This window comes from Volvox carteri (assembly GCF_000143455.1).
Source record: "Volvox carteri f. nagariensis unplaced genomic scaffold VOLCAscaffold_57, whole genome shotgun sequence".
Classification (NCBI taxonomy): Eukaryota; Viridiplantae; Chlorophyta; class Chlorophyceae; order Chlamydomonadales; family Volvocaceae; genus Volvox; species Volvox carteri.
This window is the reverse complement of record NW_003307600.1, coordinates 381,073-397,456: the sequence shown is the minus strand read 5'-3', so window position 1 is coordinate 397,456 and position 16,384 is coordinate 381,073. Positions and strand designations below refer to the sequence as shown.

General features: G+C 57.4%; 2 protein-coding genes across 2 annotated transcripts; one reads left to right on the top strand and one right to left on the bottom strand.

Moving 5' to 3' along the window:
• Positions 1-1,189: 1,189 nt before the first annotated feature.
• On the bottom strand, positions 1,190-2,152 carry VOLCADRAFT_119276 (uncharacterized protein; the record flags this gene model as incomplete). The annotated part of the gene is made up of 3 exons (XM_002956023.1): positions 1,190-1,193; positions 1,341-1,480; positions 2,009-2,152. 3 exons carry the CDS (start codon positions 2,150-2,152, stop codon positions 1,190-1,192), a joined length of 288 nt encoding a protein of 95 aa, XP_002956069.1.
• A 960-nt stretch (positions 2,153-3,112) lies between these two features.
• Positions 3,113-14,639, top strand: VOLCADRAFT_119275 (uncharacterized protein; the record flags this gene model as incomplete). Its single annotated transcript, XM_002956081.1, has 21 exons — positions 3,113-3,207; positions 3,946-4,226; positions 4,829-4,875; positions 5,680-5,836; positions 6,483-6,679; positions 7,022-7,132; positions 7,407-7,535; positions 7,828-7,888; positions 8,777-8,856; positions 9,396-9,537; positions 9,741-9,820; positions 9,923-10,208; positions 10,404-10,567; positions 11,199-11,307; positions 12,131-12,267; positions 12,613-12,765; positions 13,022-13,147; positions 13,178-13,334; positions 13,606-13,865; positions 14,314-14,421; positions 14,508-14,639. 21 exons carry the CDS (start codon positions 3,113-3,115, stop codon positions 14,637-14,639), a joined length of 3,012 nt encoding a protein of 1,003 aa, XP_002956127.1.
• Positions 14,640-16,384: the final 1,745 nt, after the last annotated feature.

Below are 16,384 nucleotides of genomic sequence, written 5' to 3'. Positions count from 1 at the left end.
GATCATCATGTGCAGTGCCTGTGTGTATGTGTGTTGGGTTGACGAGGCAAAAGGGGAAGAGGGAAATCGTATACAAAGAGCAAACAATCAACTTCCCAACGCCCAACTGCCGATGTCCCGTGTGTGTGTGTGTATGTGTGAGAGAAAGTGTGCGTGTAGAGTACGGGAGATGTCAGTGGCATAGACAAGAGGTTCTGCAGGACGGTCCCACAGAATATCCGCCAACCCCCCCCTCCCTCCCTCCCTCCTCCCTCTCACCCCCCCTCCCTCCCCCCCCACCTGGTTACATGGGCTGTCCCCCTCCTGGTGCGCCTGGTGGCCACACGACGGCCTCACCGCCACCTCCAGAGCCTGGCCCCCGTCGCGACACCGCATTCGAACCAGAGCCGCCAGCAAGGGGCACACCGGGGCGTCCGAGCCAGCCGGGGGGGTGCCGGGGGGCGGGAGCCCCGCCCCGCCACCACTGCCGCTAACATTGCTACTGCCGCCGCTACCGCTGCCGGGCTGCAAAAGGGGGGGGTGGAGGGCGTAACCACATGACTCGGGAAATACAGGGGCAAATTGTCAATATGCGAAGAAGGCATGGCAGGGAGGAGAAAAAGGGGGGGAAATCATATGCAGTACATGCAGTACACACACCCCGACACAACGCTGGGCATCAACAATTGTGCACGCCGAGGGCAGCCACCGGCCCAGGACGAATGCCGGTAATGCGGTCCGCGGAAGAGCAGCTGCGTCTCCTGGGGGCGGCTCTGGACTCCGTTAGCAGCTCTTCGCAACTTTGGACATCAGGGCCGTTATCGTTCTCCCTTCACTTGACTTGGCATCATAGAATTTTCCCCCGTCTCTCTCTCTCTCTCACACACACACAAATTCTCTGCCCCTTTCAACACCCCCCTCAACTCACCATGCACCCCCGCCCCGCGGATATCGCCGCTCGTGCCAGCGCGACCAAATTGCCCGGTTGTGAGTGCTGCTGCTGTTGCTGTTGTTGACCTTCTTGTCCGGAGGAGGATGTGGGTGAGGGCCTTATGAGGACCACTATGGCGCCCTCCCGCATGTTGATGACGTGGCCCCTCTCCCCGGGGCGAAGAGTGAGATTGAAGACGCCGTCCTTGGCAGGGGCGCATCTGGAGGGGGGAAGGTGGGGAAGGGAGGGGTTGTGAGCGTGTGTGTATGTGTTTTTTAATCAGCTGTATGTGTGATGTGTGTATCGGGGAATGGGGAATGGGGAGGGAGAGGGAACGGGGAGGGGGATGTTGAGGTTAGTACTGCTAGGAAGGGGAGTCGTACAATGTACTTCAGCGTACTTAATGTACTTCATTCTAGATGAGGCATACCTGGTTACGGCCACTGGCCAGCCCCTGCCCGCGAGCATGGCTTCATCAAACTCGGCCCTGAGACTGCCCCGGGCCTCCTCAATAAGGAGGGGCTCAAATGTACGGCGGTAATGCGGCTCGTCATCGAAGACCAACGGGATCTGGGGAGGAGGTCCAGGGAGGGGAGGGGGACCAGGACGGAGGGAAGGGAGGGGGGATATAGGTGGGTGGGGGGTGGGCGGGCGTGGGAACGGAGAGAACGGGTGTGGGGTTTGACGGCGTGGAGGTTGGGGAGGGAAGGTTTGGACGTGTGCATGGAGGGCAAGTGGGGGCCGCGGATTAAATTAGGGGATGCCGTAATGGTGTAGGGGTGGTCTGTGGGGATGGAAATGTAGGGGAAGCAAAACATGGTGTGAAGCAGGACGGGTTGTGCGGCAAGGGGGGAAAACCAGAGGAAGGTGGACTTGGGTAGTGGTGGTGGCGTGCGTGGGTTAAGGTGTAAGCGGGCGGGATGCTTGGGATTTCGAGCATGCGGATCTGTATGGGAGAGGTTTGAAGGTGCGGGGCATGGGGCTAAGGGCGTGCGGTTGCGCTGTCGCTGTCGCCTTTGGCGCAAGTAGCATCACCAGAGAAACATCACCCCAGGATTTGCAAACGCACCACAACGGCCTTTAATCCCAAAAGCACACCTTGCTAGGAACTGGATCTAGTGCTTGGCACGTTGGCTGCCATAATGAGCCGGTAATCACATCCAGTTCAAGCCTGGTGTCACCCTGCTCTTGCTGCGCAGCGGCGGCTTCATCCGCCGTGCGTTTTTTGCTGGAACGACTCATTCTTACAAACAATCTGAGCTACTAGCCTTCGTTCTCGTCACGTCGCACTCGACACATCGGCCATCCGTCAACAGAAATAGATCCCAGAGCCTCATCCCAAACGGCAAACGTTTTCACACATGACGCAGCCACGTAATTAGCGTGGCATACGTTCCCAAAACCCAGGGCCCATATCCTCAATTCTCCGCAACTTCTGGTTGCAGCAATTGACTTCTGGAAGTGTTATGATGGTTATTCACATTACAACTTGATTATGCACACATTTCTTCACGTAGCGATGACAACCTGGACCGGCCACCATTGCCGTATTAAAAGTGAGCATGCATGGGTATCGACATGTGTATGCTTCTATCCCAAAGCCATATATGCACAGCTATCCTATTTCGTATCCTTCTGCGTTAAATCTAGTATTTTCTAATTGTTCAAGATCTATCGAATTCTGTGCAGCGAACGTCGCCAAGCTCAACCGTTTTACGCGCCCGTGGTCAAGGCCGCGGAAAGTCACAAAGACGATTTCCGTTTGCATGGGTGAACATTGTAGCATAGTTATTCCTTTCTGAGTATCCTGTTCATCGAAGTTTCGGTTAGGTTTCTCCTGCAGCAATTTTAGAAGTCATCTGTCCGTGCCAACTTTTTTACGATTGTGGTTCGGGCGTCTCTTTCAACGGAATGGGTCAGGAGGGAAGTAAGCTTGAAAATGGAGAGCTGGAGCATGAGCGAAACGGCGGTCTAAACGCTCAACCCTCTACATTAGCACCGTCAGTGATTAGCCAAAAGTCCGCAGGGGGTGCATCTTCAGTGGCCTTAAGCAGGACGCAATGGATGCGTCCTTCCCAAAGCAGAGCGACTGCGGCCGCAGAGGTCAGGAGGAAAACACGGACTGCGTTGGCCAAACACACTTCGAATTGCCCGCCCCGGAGCCCCCCAACCGAGGAGCCGTCTGTCTCCCCAACCGGCCAAATGTCAGCCGAGCAGGAGTATAGGCAGCAACTGGAGAAGTCTAAGAAGGAGCTTGTAAAGAAGCTGGCTATTCAGATCAAGAGCGTCCAAACCAAGTACGAATCCCCCCCGCATTCGTGACGAGCACGTAATGATTCCCGTACATCCTCGTTTGTGCCTAAAGAGTTTGGCTACCACGTGTGTGCATCGTGTGGGATCGCCAGTAGTATGAACAGAGAGCATGTTGACTGCCACTGGGTCCCATATCTGCTAGCAGGGCTGTTGGGAGCTCTTAAACAGGGTCTGGAAGTCGGGCCAGGGTGGGTTAGGGTATGGAGAGGATAACTGGGCTTCAGAATGGTGCTATGCCGCATATGGACAGAACCCAATTTCCATCTTCTACCGACGTATCCACCTAGGAAGCCACGGCCTGCTATGCTGCAGCACCCACACCTCCCGTGTCTGTGCAACTCTGGCACACTTCTTCTCTCCCCCCCCAGCCAGCAGCCACCGGACTTTGGGCGCCGGCAGTTCATTTCTGAGTTCCTTGCACACTTCCCAAACTTCCCCCGCAGCCCGACCCCTCTCATTATCCATCGCATTGCCTTCCACCACTCCGTCCGTTCCCTTCGCTCTCCTGTGAAGATCAGTACGAAAGATTCTTAATAAAACTAATCCTGGTCCTGATTTTCCTTACCGCACTTCCCTCCCCACTTCTCCCGTCGACCATCCCTTCCCACCTGCCCATCACCTTCCCACCGTAAGCTCAGGTCCTCGTCCCCGTTCTCTCTCTCCCCCTCCTCTCCCCCTCCTCTCCCCCTCCTGAATCACATTCCTGGTCACCAATAACGCAGGGAACCAGCAAACTTCTCCGCCGGGCGCGCCGGGCTCTCCAAATTGCAGCAAGCACACGAGTCACTTAAAGTGGGCGGTGAGGCCAAGCGTTCCTGGTTAAGCAAGCTGATGAAGAACAAGGCAGCGGCCCTGGAGCAACTTGGCGAAAAGCTGGCTGGTGGACGGTACCTGGCTCCCATGAACCAAGAGACGGTGGGCGAGAGGGTGGAGGACTCGCTGGGACCCAACTTTGATCAGTTTGGTAGCTTCCAAGGGGCACTGCATCAAATCATTCAGACAGGTGAGATCCGGGAGCTCAAGGGGGGGGGGAAACTACCCGGGAAGAACACATGTGCCATCTGGGTCAGAAGAAGCAATTATCAGCAGTTGTCGTACAGGCAAATTTGGCATTTGGGTCAATTGTACATGTGAGTTTTGAGTGTACGGAATATCAGGATTGTGTGATCACAGCGTCAGTCACCGTCGAGTCGGAGGAAAGGCGGCGGCGGGAGAGGGCGACGCTACGGGTGGAGTCTTGGTTTTGGAGCAGGGTGGTTGGAGCAGCCCCCCTGGTTATGATGTTTGCTCATCAGGCACATGGATACCGACGGTGGCCAACGAAGCGTTAATGCTTTGCACTAGAGGACGGTGGTACGAGAGGTGGGAAAAGAGGGTTTGGTTATAGTTCTCCGGATGCTTTGCGAGGGCTGCGCTGGCTGGCCCTGGTGCCGTGCGGGTGAGAGTACGAGGTCATTCAAAGGAGGCTTGGGAGCCGTCCGGTGGTGCATTCTTGCCTGACCACCGCACAAGAGCACAAACACGTGCGCAGTGACGAAATGCGCCCAAAATATTTTTGAAAAATTGGCGTGTTTAGAACTTTACCCCCTCTTCTATCAAGCGCAGGCGTGGGCGACGATGCCCTGGACCAATTCTTCTTTGATGAGGAAGAGGTGAGAGCGCGTAGTCGCGGGGCCCGAGTCTGGGGCACACTGGGGATTCAGAACGGCTGCCCGGCTCGAGGGCTGGTGTTGCTCCGCGGGCAGATCCCTCAGCGGGCGGCTGCAGGGAGGCCTGGGATGTCGGCCGGACGGACCGGGAGCTGCTTACCAAGGGCCCGTATGATGGAGCGCGGCTTGCTTGCTAAGGCGGTTGTACCGCCATGGCTCTGCTGCTGCTGCCGGTCCTGCTGCTGCTACCGCTGTTGCTCCTTCTGTGCTGAAGTGCCCTGTCTTTCAAAGACCTCTTTCTCCTCCCGGAATTTACATACTTCGGGTTTGGATCCAAATCCTGGTCGCAATCCGCTGGCGATTGTGTAACACGGCGGCGGCGGCGGAAAGGGCACTGCCGCAATTGCACTCCATGGCAGGACACTTTTTTCGCCCACACGGTTATGAACTATGCACTCCGTGTAATAAAAGTCCTGCCGTACAAAGGCTGCTTTGTTACACGGGTTGCCCCCGCCTGGCTTCGCTTTAGGCGCTCCTGTCCACCACTGGGTCCTGTCCTGGCACGCCAGAGGTCCAGAGGTCCAGCTCTGTCAATGCCCTGCACAGCCCCCACCTGCGAGCCCCCACTTGCGAGCCCCCCTTTCCGGAACCCCACCCGAACCCGGGTTCGCACCTGACTGACTTTGCTTCTTCCATCCAGGCTTTGTATTTTGGATATTTTGCTTATTTTGTAGCTGGACTCTATCTATCTCGCATGTTTACTTGTTCGCGTTCCCCACTCCGCGCGCCCCTCGCGCCCCACACCAGGAGCGCGTGATGACCACATATCAGAAGTGGCAGATCATCCGCCACGCTGCTGAGCAGGTGCTGGCGGTGTACGCTAACCGCAGCAACTCCCAATGGATTGAGGACGCGAGCTGGGCGGCGCCCCACGTCATCAATACCACCGCGGCGTCGGCGTCCGGTGAGCATGGGACGGGGGATTGGGGCGATTGGGGATTGGGGCGATTGGGAGGAAGGGCGTGCGAGGGGGAATCATGGAGACGTGGGGGAATCATGCCGTCCTGCCGCTGCGTGTTGTATATCCGGGCCCGAAGCTTGGGTACCAGTTGCGAGGTGCCTTCTTACCCGGAAGTCTGCTGCTTATGGGGGTTACCAGTACATGCTTTGCCTTGACACACCTGAAACCTGAGCGACCTGGAGGAGGTTGCCAGCGCTGTCTCGCGCACGTTCGAGGGGTTGAGGAGAGATCTTTATCTTTACACGTGTTTGGTGATGGCGCGCACCGTGCAGCGGCGGAGGTGTCGTTCCGGCATCAGCATTGCATGTGTGTGTGGCTGACTGTGTGTGGTGGGGGGTTGTGTGGAGGGGATGGAGGCGGGTAGGGCAGTCCACACGTACTTCACTCACGTACGCATCAAGCGTGTATACATTTTGAAGTATGTACGTGCGCGAAATGGTTGAGCCTTGTTACAGCGGGCCCGAACAGAATATGTTCGAATATAGGTCTGTCTGTCTGTCTGTCTGTCTGCGGGTGTTACAATTATTGACCCATGTTCTGTTGTCTCGCCTGTCCCGCCTGTCTGCTTGGACTCTCTGCCGTACTACAGTTTACTCGAATGCGGTCGACGCTGCGCTCACCCAAGGGTCCATCGCGCTGTTCTTCATCGACGACGGCCGCATGAGCGAGATGGGCGGTGACGAGGTGTCCCCCCTGGTGGCAACAGACCTGTGGCAGGCCATCAAGGAGATGGCGCCGAACAAGGCACGTCCCATCCCCGGGGGATGGGGGTCGTTCAGAATGAAGGTCATGTAATAACCATGACTTTCAGTTTGTACGGCGTAGTTGACTCTCAATATATACACACATACTATACATATACATATACCCACATGTTTTATATATAATATGTGTGTATATATATATATATATATATATATATATATATATATATATATATATATATATATCGTCCATGGCCCCCGGGCTTTGACGGAATTTTCTCTCGCACACGCACTGCGGCGTGTGCGGCAACACACTTTTTCGCTCTCCCTCTTTATTTCAGATAATGTATCAATCTACCGATAGTCCGTTACTGCACTCAAAGCCTGTCTCCCTTAACACCCTGCGTGCTTCCAACGTTATCAGGTGCCGTCCGGTCAGCGGTTAGAGCGGTTATCGGTTGCAGGTCGCCACTTGCTGCACGCGGCGGTGTCGGTTGAGATGTGGTACGGCGCAGTGGCGTTGCGGCAGACGAAGGTGAGCACCGGAAAGGAAGGGAAGGTTGATAAATGTGTAGCATTGTGCAGCAGAGCAGCAACACCATGCATGTGTGCGCCACAGTTTGTGGCCGCGCGGCGCGGTGCGTGCCGTGCGCTCTTTACCTTTGTCGTTTTTTTACACTTTTTTTTACTTTGTTTCCCTAACTCCCCCCCTCCCCCGTTCGACCCTTCCCGGGACCTTGATATCAGCTTCACTCGTTCGTGGTTCGAAGCCCTCCCCCCCCCCCCGACCCGTTTCCCATCCGCCTTAGGTCGTCTTGGCGATCGACTGCGAGTGCGAGTACTTCGTGGTGAACGAGCTGGCCAAATGGAACTTCTTCGGACTGCACCACAGCAACGTGGTGCTGCTGCCGCTGCCTAGGTTCCATGGCTTTGCGCAGGTAGCTGCGCCCTGGGTGCTCACGCGTGTGTCTGCGTCTGTGTGTGTGTGTGTGTGTCCCGCAAAGGAAACAGATCTTGCAAGGCTCCCGTGTTGCACGACCGTGTTGTTGTTCTTACCGAGTTTCGCCACAACCCCGGCTCTTCCAACCCCGTCCCGGCCCCTTCGCCACACATGCTCTGCTGTTCCAGGGGGTTCCTGGCCCCCGCTGATGTTTTTACAACATTATCTACATACACACGCACACTGCTCCCCTCGGGGGTCCCGGCCCGCCGGTACCCCTCCCGCCTCAGGATATGCGGTCGGGCCACCTGGCGCACGTCAAGGGCTCCTCGAGACTGATGCTGGGCACGGGTAAGTGGAGTACTGGAGGGCGCCGGCACACGGTATTATCTGCCGGCACCGATATTAGACCTGCATGCGTGTGTGTTGGTGTGTATACGGGGAGGGACCGCTGCACAGCTGCGTACATCAATCCTAGATACATACACCATAAAGCACCGTGTGTGTGCCTGGTGCCGTGCGGTCCGCCACCTCGCTTCCCTCCCGCATGACTCCCAACCCCTCCCTCCTTGCGCTTGTCTGCCCCCCCTCGTGCACCGGGGCCCCATATCCCCTCCGTGTTCAGATCGGACCCGGGCCCTTCCGTCGGCCCTTTCCCCCTCAACCCCGTTCGCCTCCAGGCAGCTGTAGATGCCTCACTGCTTGGACATGGATGTTGAACCGCGATTGCATATCTCCGCATACTACATATATACATACATACATACATACATACATACATACATACATACATACATACATACATACATAGGCAGGCGGCTGGCAGAGGTTAAGGCCTGACTTCTGCTCCCAGTTGACCCAGTCGACCCGGGTTCAAATCCGCCTGCCGGCTCCTCGGGTGTTTGAGGAGTGATGAAATGGGAGGTGGCCCCCCATCTTATGGACGGTGTAGGACGTGATAATATCAACTTGCGAGCTGACCAGGAACTAAGTTGATGCGCCGTTGATCCGCTAGATTTGGTTGGATGCTGGTGGTGAGTTGCCGAACTCAACGAATACATTCTGAAGTCGGATGGGGTGACGGATTAGGGTGCCCCTCTAGCAGGGGAGAGCAGGGACTGCCCCGGGAAAGGGGGCCGCTGGCGAAGTTAACCACCCTGTAACAACATACATACATACATACATACATACGTACGCCCACAACCACATTTCGTCCCCGCTGGCTGCGCCTCACTGCAGGCTACGCCATGTTCTTGCTGAACTCCCCCGCGGAGGCCTACACGCTGTCCGCGGACGGCTCGGAGCCGCAGTGCTTGCAGGTAGGGGCGCCCTAAGGGGGAGATGGCGGTTTGGGGGCTGTAGGGGGGGCGAGGGGAATATTATGCGGAAGTTATGGGTGCAGCTGCCGACTAGCATCATGGTGGTGGGGAGGTGGGAGGAGGAGGTTAAGGCGAGAGAGGAATGACCGCCAAGGTGTTGACGTGACGTTTGTTTGGGGGGGGGGACGGCGCAGTGGGTAGCAGTGCGCACGGGTGTTGAGGAGGTTTTGCAGGTGGGTGTCGGAAATTTTTACTCTCTCTCTCTCTCTACACACACACACACATTTTGCATGTGATGATCCGCTTCCTCTTCACCTGCACGGCCGTCAAGGATCCTTTCCTTTCTCTGGAAGAGTCCGAATCGGCATGGGGTTTTTTCCCCGTCCTACACCACATCTATCTATCTATTTACCTGTCTATCTATCTATCTGCTTCGCTCGTCTGTGGTTCGTCTTCCCCCTCCTACACCACACCACACCGCACCACACCTCCCAGCTACCCCCCTACCGACCCCTCCTCGGCGTCACACCTCTCCTCAGGGCTCCGTGCTGGAGTGGCTCCTGGAGAATAAGGCCTCCTGGCTGTACACAGGTCTGTTCAGCGACGTGGAGCGACTGCGGCCCGAAGCGCTATTCGACATGGACTTTCTCGCTGCGGGTCTAGCGGCGGTGGACAGGATGGGTGAGGAGGGAGGGGCAGGGGGAGGGAAGACGAAACACGAAGGAATGAAGCTGTTGCCAAGGAGGATAGACTGATACGCCAGTAGGGAGAGGGAGGGGGGGAGTAAGGGGTTCAAGGGGAAACGCATGGAAGGGGTATAGGTGTTGGTTGGGGGGATGAAATAAGCGGTGCTCCCTCACCCTGCATGTGCGCAAACTCGTCAGGAGCGAATATGGCGGTCGAGGTGGCGATGGGTGAGCGGGAGCGGGAGGCACGACTGCACGACTCGCTGGTACTCGCCCGGGTGGCTCGCACAGCCGGCAGCGGCGGCGGCGGCGGAGCCGCTGCTGCCTCCGGTACAATCGCTTCCACCTCCATATCTGGCTCCGCCGTCACCTCCCGCCAGGGATCCGTCGTGGCCGCCTCCGCCGCTGCCGCCGTGATGGGGACCGCCGCCGCTAGCGGCGGCGGCGATGCCGTCGCCTCCGGCGCCATCTCGCCCTCCGGTCCCACGAACTGCAACCTGCGGCCCAGCAGCATGCGCACCGTCAAGAGCTACAAGCTGCTGCAGACGACTGCCAGCTCGCCTCACGGGTTCTACATCGCCACGCACCGCTACGTATTCAACGTCAGGGCGCTCCAGGGGATGCTGGTCGACCCCGCGGCGTTCCATGCGGACGTCTACCTGCAAGGTGTGGTGACGTGAGGGTGTGTGTGGGGGGAGATGCCGTCCCTGGTTTCGGAGCGTGCCTCTTGCCTTTTTTAACTCAACTTGCATATTGGGTAAATAGTAAAATTTCCTGAGGGTCGTTTTTCTTAACACCTCATCGCCCTCCGCGCCCGTCGCCCCCTCCTGGTCCACTACTGCCGTCCACTCTGCCCCCAAGACTTCTACGCCTACGCCACCTTTGACATCAGCGACCTGACCACTTTCCGTCCGGCCAACTGCGCCTGCATCCTGGGTACCCAGGGCCTCAAGGCGCCCGTCATGAGTGAGGTCATATACGGCAAGGAGTGGCTGGCACACACCGCCACCATCCTGCAGCTGCAGGTCAAGAAGGGGGCTGGGCGCTGTCTCTCCTATAGGGTCCTGGGTTTTGGCGGAGGAGGGGGCAAAGGGGGGGGGGCCGGGCGATAAATGTTTGGGCTGAGGACGACGCACGCCAAGGGCCTGTCGGGTTTAGGCGTGGTTTGCCACCAGCCGCGCCGTGGTTTGGAGGACTCTGGGAAGAAGCGGTAGCTGGATGGGCTAGGTGAGGGAAGTACGGCATTCGGGTATGACTGGTAATTTTTAATTTTTTAGAGTTTTGGGGCTTGCAGCTGAGCGCCAGCTGAGACAGCTCTTGACTCTCTTTTCGGCGGTCCTGACCTCGCGGAGGGTTTATATGGCTGAGAGGAAGGAACTGATGGCGGCCAGAGTCCAGGGCGAAATTGGTCCGATGAGGAGTATATGAGGAGGAGAGATGGGACGGAGAGAATGGACGGGGAGCTTCCCTGTCGCTCGGCGGTTGCTACCTTCTCTCCTCCCCCCCCACAGACACTCTATCGCCCCATGTGCCTATTCGCTTGGCTTCAAGGCTGTATCCACCGCAGGGTCCCCCGCGTAGTCGTCGTGTGCATTGTGCCCCGGTCTGCGTGAGCTTTGTCAATCTGACTCTCCCCCCCACTTTCCCGCCCTGCAGGACGGCATTAAGGAGTTCAGACGCAAGGCCGTAGAGCTGTACGACCACGCGAAAATGATGGCGGCGGCGGGACCGGCTTTGCGCACCAGCACCTTCAAGGAGAAGCAGGGTGGGTGGTAGGGAGGGTGGTAGGGAGGGTGGTAGGGAGGGGGGTAGGGAGGGGGGTGAGGCTTTATGTCCTGCAGCACGGCGCCGCCGCCATTTTTCTTTGCGCTTGAAAATAATAATCGAGGTATTTTGTATCTTGTAGTATGTAGCTGAGTATGTAGCTGAACGCACGGGCTGCGGCATGCCGCCTGCATGTGCCTCCCGCCCGCCGTCCTACCTCGCCCAGTCGCCCAGTCGTCCTCTCCATAACGCGTCTCCCGCGTCTGAATTCGTTACACGATGTGCGCCCTGATGGCCACGTGACGTGCCACGGGGCCCCCGTGACGGGGGGCTGTCGTGTCATGTCCCGTTGAATAGAGGCTACCGCTGCACCCAAGAGTGAGACCATTACGATTATTAGACTAGGTTTGGGCAACAGGCCTAAACAGGTTCCTAATACGGCTTCCTGGAGTTGGGGCAAACGTCCTTAAGTGGCTATATCAGGTTACATGTTATCTCGTGTCTACGATGCTGTGTGTGACATGTCGCCGCGCCACACGACCATCTTCCAGTACCCATCCTGATCGCTTGAACTCCTTGTGGTAGCTGTATTAAGAGCTGGTATGATGGTGGTTGTAACTTTTGTGGGTGTAATTTGCGGTTTCGGAGTTTTTCTAGTGCTGTTGCGGTTAAGGGTTGTTCCCAGGGGTCTGGCGTGGCGCGCATTCCCTCCCGCAGCATCCCCGTCGTCAGCCCCTTGACCCACTTCGTAAAACCCTAAACACTGGACTTCCCAGCACTCCCCAGCACTCCCCAGCACTCCCCAACCCCATCTCCACCTGCAGGTTACAATGTGCTACTGGTGTTAACCCCGGATCACGGCCGGTTAGTCAAACCGGCGTTGCGCATGGCCCGACTGTTCGTACACAATGTCGTGGACCGACTGCACGTGTACCTGATGGTCACGGAAGCGGACAGCAAGGTCGGGGGGAAAGTTGGGGGGAGGGAGGTTGGCAGGCGGGTTTTGGGCAGGCGTGTATCTGTGAGCGAGTGAGCGGGCGCATCGGGTTAATGCCCAAAAGTCAAAGCCCGCCTCCCAATCTCCTATCCTTGGCACCCACTCCGCTCTCCCTTTGGGTCCCAGCCCCCACCTATCCCTGATGTGCTGTACCCGGATGTATTTATGCCCACATCCTCCGCCCCTTGAACCCGTATCTCCCTTCCCCCTAAAACCCCGACCCCTACTTAACGCTTTCCTTTCCGGCCCTGGAACTCAATATCCCATCCCACACCCCTCCACCTCCCACACCTCCTCCACCTCGTGCAGACTCGCGCCCGGGAGCTTCTTGACCAGGTTACTGACAAGGAGCTGGAGTTCCATCAGCAGCTGATTCGGGAGGTGGTGGTGCGGCCCCTGGGGGTGGCCCTTGCGGAGGCGGTGCAGGGGCTAGTGCCCCGAGTGGCGGCGAAGATGCTGGTGGTGAGAGTCCGGGCTTCTTTCCTTGTCCTCGCGAGTACCTTGACACACCATCATCCCCCGCGTCATCCTCCCGCCACCACTGCCACTGCCGCCGCCTGCGCCTCTCTCCAGTTTTCTCCTCCTCTCATTCTCCTTCTCTCCCTCCTTCATGTCGCATCGCCTTACACTTTCTCTCCGCTTTCTTTCTCTCTGCTTTCTATGTATCCATGTTCGGGTGGTACTATCGCCGCCCTACTCCTTTCTCCCCATTCTGCAGGTCCCCAGCGAGCGACTGTGCGTCGCAGGCGCAGCGGCCGATTTGGGTCAGCTGGCGGGCAGCTCCGCTCTTTCGCTCGCCAAGTCCATCACCTCTATCCCGCTGCTCATCGTGAAGGCCAACACGGTGGGCAAATACCTGTACATCCCCAGCCAGATGCCGGGGGCGCCTGGTGGCCCGGCGATCAGCGGCGGCGGCAGCGGGCCCCCGAGCGGAGGCCGATCCAACGGCGGCGCTGCCGGGGGTTCGATGCTGTCGGCGAGGGGAGCCGGTGGGACGTTGCAGAAGAGCTTCTCGACAGGGGGCCAGGCGGGTGAGTCTTAGTCGTGACGCGTGGGTCCAATACACTCCTCTTCCCGGCCACCCCTCCTTCACTCGATGACACCCCTTGATTTCACATCGCACTTTTAATCTTCCCCACTCCTGCCATCCCTTTAACCCTCCTTTCCCGGGCTTTTGCATCCTATTTATCCAGCCATTTGGAATGCGGCTGCCTCTGCTTCATTTCCTACCCCCAAAAAGCCGCAAACCCTTCAAGCCGCTTCCACATTTCCCCCCTCCCTGCCTTCCGATCTGGCGCCCAGGTGCCCAGACCAAGGACGCGCTTTGCGCCATGGTGCATCTGGACTCTACCAGCGTGGGGCCGCTAGTGGAGTTTGTCAGCGGTGCCCTCACCACCGGCACGGACTCGCTGTACTTGGTCCGAAGCGCCGCCCTGGAGCGGGACGGACAGCTGACCATGCGGTCGCGCCGCGTGTTCGTACAGGCGCGCATGTCAGTGGCGCAGGCACTGCGGGTGGAGGAACGAGCGTATGCGGGGTCGGCGGCGGTGGAGCTGCCAAAGGTGGGTTTTGCAGCCGTGCGCGTGGGTAGCGCGAATTGGTGAGATGCGTGGAGAGGAGAGCGGAAATTATTGATGCTGGTGGAAGGGATGAGGCGGTAAATTGGAGGGCAATGGGACGCGGAATGAGTCGGAATGTCCATGCAGTGTGCTGCCACTTCGCTGGAGGGGGATACGTTGTACACGCGGGATGAAGCCGCAGACATCCCGTCCAATTTCATTGTAGTTCGTTCGTGTACCTGCGCGCAAGAAAAAAAACTGTCTGGCCTCCCGTGGCAATCTGCCCGCGTCCATCCACCATTCGTCTGAACCCATACCCAACGTTCTCCACCGCCATGCCTGATGGCCCTTACCTTCCCACCTTGCCGGTTCCAGGTCCGTGTCTGTGTCCGGCCTTAGAGCGTATCCCTTCCTGCGCCTTCTCTCCTCTTCTCTCCACTCGCTTCCACAGGCTGTGGACACAGAGAATGTGGACTTGCTGGCCCTCAGCTGCCCTGCCGACATGATCATCAGCAAGGACACGGAACAGCTCCTGACGCTGTGCCGTACCAGCATCCTGGTGCACAGAGCCGTATCATCCGCGCCCACATCCACCACGTCAGCTTGGTCCTAGTGCCTCTACTGGCACATGGCTCTTCGTCTCAGGTGCGGCCGTGGCATGCACTGTCGGTATCAAAGGGGGGCATTACGCCATGCGATGCTTCGCCAGCCGGCGCTGTGGTGCCGGCACAGTCGTCCGCGACACGGCTGTACGACTACGGCTGGGTGGCTGTATAGCCCGGGGGGGCTCCTCGGCGAGGGTACGGCACTACCGGAAGCCGTGCCGCGTGCGTGTGTGTCCATTTTTTCGTGCGATGTATGTGCATGTGTAGATGTGGGGGCAGAGGTATATACGCCGCCGCTTTAGTGTCCCGCCACACTGCAGCGCTGCGGCGGGATGGGAGTAGTGCTGGCTGTGGTGGTACCGGTGTTGGTGGTGTTGGGGGTGGTATGGAGAAGGGCGTCCTCCACCCCTTGCAACAGCAGCAGCAGCAGCGCGCCCGTATTCGGCGAACTTGTTGCGCTCACATTTGGCATATAGGGCCCAAGTAGGTAGGTTTAGGTAGGTCAGCACACTGCTATAAAGGGTAGTCACTTGAACAGTCGTGCGTAGTTTGAACCAGTTGGGGTGCGCGGATTGTGGAGAGCGATCCGGTACTTGCAGCAGCATGTGTGACGAAGGTATATATAGTCAACGACAGTCTTACTGGGCACAGCGAAGGGGAAAAGGACGTCAGAGAAGCCATGCAGGCGGGCGACGCGGCGGAGCTGTCATATCATCCGTTGCATCAATTCCTCCGACGGGGAAGGGAAACTTGCATAATAACACCGTTCGAGCACGCAAGGAAATAAGCTGCGGAGGGCGGCACACGTGCATCGAGGCGGAAGTACATTGTCGGTCGATGCAAACACGCTGGAGAAATGTGGCGCGGCCGCAGCAGCGCCGGGGCATATGCAACGGAGGGGGACGCAAATTCTTCTTCTGTACGCTTTGCATTGTTCACTGCTAGTGTTTTTGTGTTTTGGCATCGGCAATGAGGTGTGAGATAAGGAGGCGGCGTGGTATTCCTCAAGAGTATATCTTGTATGTATGTATGTGTGCTGGTGTATTTGTATCTCGGCTGATAGTGATAGTGGTAAGCATCGCGTTCTTCTTCGTGCGTTTTCCGGACTTCTACTTGATTTTGCTGAACATTCCTGTACATAGGGAGCTAGGCCCTGGCACGATTCTTAGAGGTTTGTACAAATGTTTGCAATGTGCTTTCTCATGGAGTTAAATGATAGAATATGACGGGATTTTGGATAATAATTTTTCTGTGCCCTGTACTTTGTTTTGATGATGCCCGCCTGATGTACCGTAGTGCTACTTATAGTTCGTGATCGCTTTGTTCGGGGAGGGGTCAAAAAACTTTCTGAAATTTGTACGTGCTCTCTGAATTTCGGGGAAGGCCGGACCAGATTTTGCGGGCATGATACAAAATTCGGGGCCCTTTCCAAAGTTTCGGGGCTTTTCAAACTGCAGCTTCCAGTCAGTCTCCCTCCACCGGGAACCCTTAGGCTCATGGTCTCTCACCATTTTCGCACTTTGGAAACGCCCTAGCAAATTCTGGACCGATCGTACAGTTCAGTACCAGTGGCAACGACCTAATAACCAGCCGGCCGGGCCAATACAGTGTTTGGATGGTTACTACTGAAACGCCGACGTAAAAGGCATTACGCTAGGCTCGCGCTAGCACGCTAGCAACCTCCTCGTGCTGCATTCGCTCACGCTGGGCCTCGACAACAGCATCATGAAGCCTAACTGGTGCAATCCAGCTCGGTCGCTCACCAGAGCGTTTGGTGCTAGCGGTTTCATCCCGCATTGAAGCAGGGTTGCCTGTCTTGCACGTTTTCCAGCGTTGTTCATGTCCTACGTTTGTGACTATTTTTTGAAATCCTAGTTTTTGCGAAGTTTGATCGACCGGCTTCGGAGGGTACGATAT